This window comes from Acomys russatus, chromosome 3 (genome assembly GCF_903995435.1).
Source record: "Acomys russatus chromosome 3, mAcoRus1.1, whole genome shotgun sequence".
NCBI classification, from domain to species: Eukaryota; Metazoa; Chordata; class Mammalia; order Rodentia; family Muridae; genus Acomys; species Acomys russatus.
The window spans coordinates 39,027,380-39,033,379 of NC_067139.1; the positions used below are offsets into that span (position 1 = coordinate 39,027,380).

Here is a 6,000-nt window from a genome sequence, read left to right on the forward strand (position 1 = left end):
AGGGCCATGGCAAAGGGGAACCCTAATTATTGCACCTTCCTTCCCTGCCTGGGGCCAGTTGGTTATAAGAGGGCAGAGGTGACACCACTCAGCTTCCTTGGGCACAGTGCCAGACAAAAGGAAATTAGGCCGATGGAAATCGGTCCAGTCGCTGAGGGGGTGCTTGCCACTGGGGATCTGTTATACATGAAACCAGTCACCTGCATTAAACGTCCTCAGAAACAAAAAGCTTTCCCTGGGGAGCTTAGCTGAGGGTGGTGGCTAAGACTCTGGGGGAACTCTGGTTGATCTGTTGGGCCTCTCTGAGCCTCAGTTTCCCCATTAGAAAATTGAGGTTGGCAAGAGTCCCTGGCTCCCTATGAGGCAGACTGAGTGTGGCACGCAAGACAAGTGGGATGGAGAGATGGGCTTAGCTCTGATGCATGGCCACCCTCCCAGCAAGGTGAGGCAGGACAGGAGGAAAAGAGCCAGCCAGCAAGGAAGCAGCTTAGCCAGCGGGGGAACTAACATGGTTTATGGGCCTCTTCCTGCAGGAGAACAGAAGGCTCAGGTTGCGGTCAGCAAGGAGCTAAATTTGTGTCCTGTTTAATTCTCTTTATTGCCAAGCAAATGCCTGTGTCTGTGCTGACGCAGGCTCTTGTGAAGAGGGAGACGCTTACCCAGATCATAAATTTCCTGTCCTCTCTCTGCCCTAAAGAATGTGATAGTCCCCAGGTGGCCTGTGCCTGCTCAAAGGCCCTCATTTTCAGTTGTTTGAGAGTGGGGGAGGGAGAAAATAAAAACCAATTCAGTTGAAATGACAGAATGGGGGAGGGGTGTAGATTGAGTTTCCCAAAAGGTCCCCAAGTCCTGTGGGTAGAGTAAATGGCACCTGGGGGAAAAAGGGTGGCCCTGGGGTTGAAGACCTGGACAGAAGGCTCTGGCTCCCGGGGATTGGCTTGATTTTGCACATCTGGGCCATATTTTTGTGGGAGGACCCTTACCAGCTTCACTGTAGATGCCTGGGAGTCCCTTGGTACAGGTGGCTCTGTCCCCTAGCACTATATAGATGTGCTGATTAACCAACGGAACTCTCTCAAATGCTTTAAAATTTCCTCTGACTTTTGTGGTCCTGGGAATTGCCACTCATAAGCCATGGGGAAATAAGCCACTGGCTGGCGGTGGGAAGGAGGGCCAGAGAACAAGGGTGGCTGGCAGGTTTAGGTGCCACCTCTCACAGAACCTAACTGGCCACAGGCATCAGATGCCTGCCCCAGTTGGCAGAGAAAGGATGTGGGCTGGAAGGAACGATGTGCTGTGCTGAAGGTGTGCCGAAGAAGGACGCTGTGGAGGAAACAACTGTCTTGGCCTGACCTCATCAGCTCCATGGCTCCTCCACAGCATAGCTGTTCAATCTTCCAGTTCTCCCTACAGGAAATAGCTATCTCCAGCAGAAAATGCACTTGAGGGCATAATGTGTAAATATTTCACTACTGTGTTATAGTCAGCAGGGGCCACGTCAAATGATGAAGCATCCCAGATGCCGATGCTAGAAAGGTCCCTGGCTTTCCGGGCAAATATTTAGCTCATGGAAACATGAGTCATGCCCATACACGAGTAGGGATTAACTCCTTCTTAGCCGCCATGGAGCCCTGCTTAGCCCGGCTGCCTGCGGGCTACAGGGCCAGGCCACAGCCACAATGGTGGGTCATGGGCTGTGCACACAGTGGGCTGTGCACACGGTGGGCTGTGCACGTAGTGGGCTGTGTTATGCACACAGTGGGTTGTACACACAGTGGGTACTGGGTGAGCACTTCTGTTTGTTCAGTGAATTGTCCTGCTCTGGAGAAACCACGGTATCTTCTCTTGTTCCTTAACCTCATCAGTGTCCCCTCCTTCTACAATCTTACAGCAAATGCCAAGGAACTTACCAATATCCTGAAATATCACATTGGTGATGAAATCCTGGTTAGTGGAGGCATTGGGGCCCTGGTGCGGCTGAAGTCTCTCCAAGGGGACAAGCTGGAAGTCAGCTCGGTGAGTGAGTGTGTCAACGGGTTTGGCTATGTGCAGCTGTGAAGGGCCTAAGGCACACCTCCCCATGCACCCCACTTTTAAGATGCTAATAGACCCTTTGAGTATGGTCTGTCCAAAGAAAGAGAGAAAAGAGAAAAGGTACCTGCCCAAGGAATACCAAGAGAGATTATAGTTAGACGCAAATAGGAACTTCCAGCTCTTCAGAGCAATAGGACATCTGATGTGGGTTGCGAAGAAGCCCTTTAGAAAGTGAGAAGTAGTCGCTCATCTGAAGAGATTGGCCCCTATCTTCTCCCTCAGCTCCAGCCCCTAAACCCAGGCACTCATTGGCTGGTCCATGAGCTGCATCTTAGGAAGAGTCCCTTCCTTTCTGATGCTGCCCTGGCTGGGGAGCATCTCTCACTGTGTGTTGATGGTGCAGCTCAGCTTTGGAGCTATGTTCACAGTGTCCCTACCCTGGAAAGAGCCAGCCTGGTTCAGCTCCCACCCTGCCATGGCTCTCTGTTCCTTTCTCGGGATCTTCGGCATCCCTTGCTCGCCAGTTCCCTGGGGAGCATGGGAAGAAGGCTGGGAGAGATCAGTTCGGTCATTGAGCGTTTCTCAGGACTGAGGTTCAGGTGTTGGGATGCTGTCTGTCATAGGCACATGGGCTGTGCAAGAAAGCCTTTTTTTTTTTTTTTTTTTTTTTTTTTGTACCTCAGCTCCCATGTCTTTTAAGAAGCAGTCCCCCCTCCTTGACCCTCATTACAGTGAGTCCAAGAATTTTGCTGATTGCCCCGTGCTGAGGCTACATTAGGCAGTGGAAGTCTGCAGAGGCCAGGGGCAACCCAGGGAAGTTCTGCCACTTATGCACAGAGTGGGTGTGTAGTCATCGGATGCCTGTGGAACAAACAGAGCCAACGGGCTCCGCATTTAACACCTGTGGTCTCTTCTCTTAGAAAGACAACGTAGTGAGCGTCAATAAGGAACCTGTTGCTGAAGCTGACATCATGGCCACAAATGGTGTGGTCTATGCTATCAACAGTATTCTGCAACCACCAGGTGAGGTCCTGATATGTGGTCCTAACTTAATGGTGTCTATGAGTATGTCTCCCTGTCACTGACTAAAATGTGAAGCCATAGACACTATGGCTTCAAGATGATGCGCTACAGAACTTTCAGGGCGTGTTTCTTACTGGGTTGCTGCTATCTTACCCAAACTCTGGCATTACCCAGTATGGCTATTTATGCAGAGGCTGGTGGCAGACAAGGCCCAGATGTTATGTGTGTACAAGGGGACATGGGTGGCAGAGGGGGCCCAGCTGTGTGTGTGCATGGGGACACTGGTGGCAGGCACAGCCTGGCTGTGTGTCCATTGAAATGTTGGTGGAAGACAGTTGGCTATTCCTTCCTCTCTAGCTAACCGACCCCAAGAACGAGGAGATGAACTGGCGGATTCTGCGCTTGAAATCTTCAAACAGGCATCAGCATTTTCCAGGGTACGTGTTCGTGTTCTCCCCGCCAGTAAGCCATGGATGAGGACAGCAGCCCTGGAAACCGCCTTGCCTAAAGGGACAGCCCACCCTGACTTCATGCTGTAGCAGCCGGGCTGTCTGAACCTGTCTTCTGTTTTCCAAGGCTTACCTATCCTCTGCAGTGTGTGGGGAGCTGGCCTTAGCCCTGCCTGCTGCCCCCTCAGAGTCGCTCCCCTCCTGAGCTCCCTTGCTGGGTCCCCAGCCAGCTCAGGGCATGATGAGGTGTCCCTCTGAGTCAGGTGAAGCCCTTTACAACTTACTAAAGCTTTGATTTCAAGAGAAAGGCTTTCAACGGTGGAGTCCCGACCCTGGAGGCCGGAGCTGTTACATGGCCCCCCACTTTTGAGCAAAGATCTCCCCCAGAAGGGCTGAACTCATACCCTTCAGCTGACTCCCTGGCTCTATGCTCTGGCCTCAGTAGAGAAGCCTAGCTCGGGGTCCCCCGGGAATGTCTACCTTCTGTGTAAGGGGCTTGTACAGGCAAGGGCCACCAAGGCTAACCAGGGGGGCCTCTTTGGGGTCCATGGGCTCAACTTTCCCCTCCACTTTCCCATCTCAAGATTTATTTTAAATGAGGGTGACAAAGTGACAATATGTCCTGGAAGCCTGATACCTCAAGGCACACAACTACAGCCCTACTCCGGATGCTTGCCACATGGTCCAGGAAAGCTTGGTCTACCTGTCAAGTTCCAGACTAGCTGGGGAAGGGAAGGAGGGAAAGAGAGACAGAGAAGGGAAGAAAAAAAAATACAAAGCAAAACAAAAGAAAGCCTGACCTGTTTTTATGGGTTTTGTTCTTGCAGGCTGCCCAGAGGTCTGTGCGGCTCGGTAAGTGTCTGGGTTTGCGGTCCCAACTGGGGTAGTGAACCAATTAGTCCCTAACAGACCCAAGCCTGCAATCTGTTGTGTACAGATAGCCGCAAGCCTGGCCTCCAGGGTCAGAGTAGCAGGGTGAGCTTGGGTCAAACACAGATAATCTAGTTTCTTCTCTCTGTAACATGAAAAGACTAGAGTAACAGCCCATGGGGTGGATGAGACTTTGGGCTCAGGGAGCCTGGGAAAACTGCACAGGGCTTGGCAGGCTCCCACACTGAGGATATCATTCCAAGCTGATAGATGAAGGAAAAACCTAAAAACATCAAATATTGAACAAGACATGATGTTCCACAAACCCCAAAGCCCCTGCAATGTACATGAACAGAAAGAGGTCACATGGCTTTTGCTCGTGAGATTCTGAAGCTGGGCCTGATGGTACATTGTCCCAATTTCCTGGTAATCTGAAGCAGGCGGATTGCACGCTTAAGGAGATAGACTTCAGAATGAGTTAAAGCTGTCTGATCAATCTAGTAAGACTTTGTCTCAAAATATAACAAGTGAAAAGAGGACATGGATAGTGTATTGGCCCGGCACGCATGCAGTCTATGGTCATTAGCCAGGCACGCACGTGCTCTATTGTCATTGGATCAACACACATACGCTCTATGGTCATTGGCTCAGCACGCATGCGCTCTAGGTGCATTGACCCAGCACGCATGCGCTCTAGGCTCATTCCCACCCAGACAGTGGACCGCCTGCATCTTACTGGCTTTCGTTCTTGTTTTCAGCCCCTGTCTATCAGCGGTTACTGGAGCGAATGAAGCACTAGCAGGAAGGACCAAGGAAGAGTATGCTGCAGCAGCTTCCTGCCAGTTTCTCTCAGTTTGCCAAAGAGACCATTGAATGTTTTTGAAACCAAATATCACACTTCAACATACATGGGCTGCACCATATTAAGACCCGAGCCTGCCTTGGACGGGTAGGGAAGGGGTAAAGGAGAGACAGGTTTCTTTTTAGTTTTGGATCCCTCTAATCATGGTTGTTGACCCACAAGTGCACAGATCTGGCAGTAATTACCTGGTGCTGACTTCCAGAAGGGACCTCTCCAAAGCATGGAATTTCCTGGCTGTGCCAAGGGCCTGGGAATGGGAGCTGCAGCATTTCGGAGCTCACAATGTGAATCAAGCATTCTGGAAAGCCCTGGCTTGGTTCTGTAAAGCTCTTGGGCAGCTGGAGAAATGGCATCACTATAAGCTATGAGTTGAACTGTTTCTGTCAAATATGTCTTATATCTCCACATGGCTTGGACGCTTCTTTATGTCCCTGCCCAGGTAAAAAGAAAGGGTATGTAGAACACGTAGAATCCAGATTTCCTGAGTGTGATGGAGCCATGTATATTTGTAATAATAAAACCAAAAAATATATTTGCCTGTGTGCTGGCTGGGTGTGAGGTGAGGTTCTGTTCCTTGGAGTTTGCAAGCTGCTTCGGCCATGAAGTCTTCCCAAGAGCTGTTCAGCAAGGAACCCTAAGGGTGGTAATCTGGAACAGTTCCAGCAACTGGCCCTTGGCTGTCCACATAGCTTTTCAGCATGTGAGCATAAGCCTTGGCTGGGCTTGTTTTTACCTCTTCCTGCGTCCTCCGTTTTCATATCA

At 50.7% G+C, this 6,000-nt stretch overlaps 1 protein-coding gene across 1 annotated transcript in view; it reads left to right on the plus strand.

Annotated features, from left to right (window-relative positions):
- Tgfbi (transforming growth factor beta induced) overlaps positions 1 to 5,770 on the plus strand; it is a 28,983-nt gene extending 23,213 nt beyond the window's left edge. The window contains exons 13-17 of the mRNA XM_051172059.1: positions 1,892 to 2,016; positions 2,955 to 3,057; positions 3,415 to 3,494; positions 4,334 to 4,358; positions 5,135 to 5,770. Coding sequence (XP_051028016.1) covers positions 1,892 to 2,016; positions 2,955 to 3,057; positions 3,415 to 3,494; positions 4,334 to 4,358; positions 5,135 to 5,175 — 374 coding nt within the window. The 3' untranslated portion in view covers positions 5,176 to 5,770. The remainder of the gene's footprint in view (positions 1 to 1,891; positions 2,017 to 2,954; positions 3,058 to 3,414; positions 3,495 to 4,333; positions 4,359 to 5,134) is intronic.
- The last annotated feature ends 230 nt before the right edge of the window (positions 5,771 to 6,000 follow it).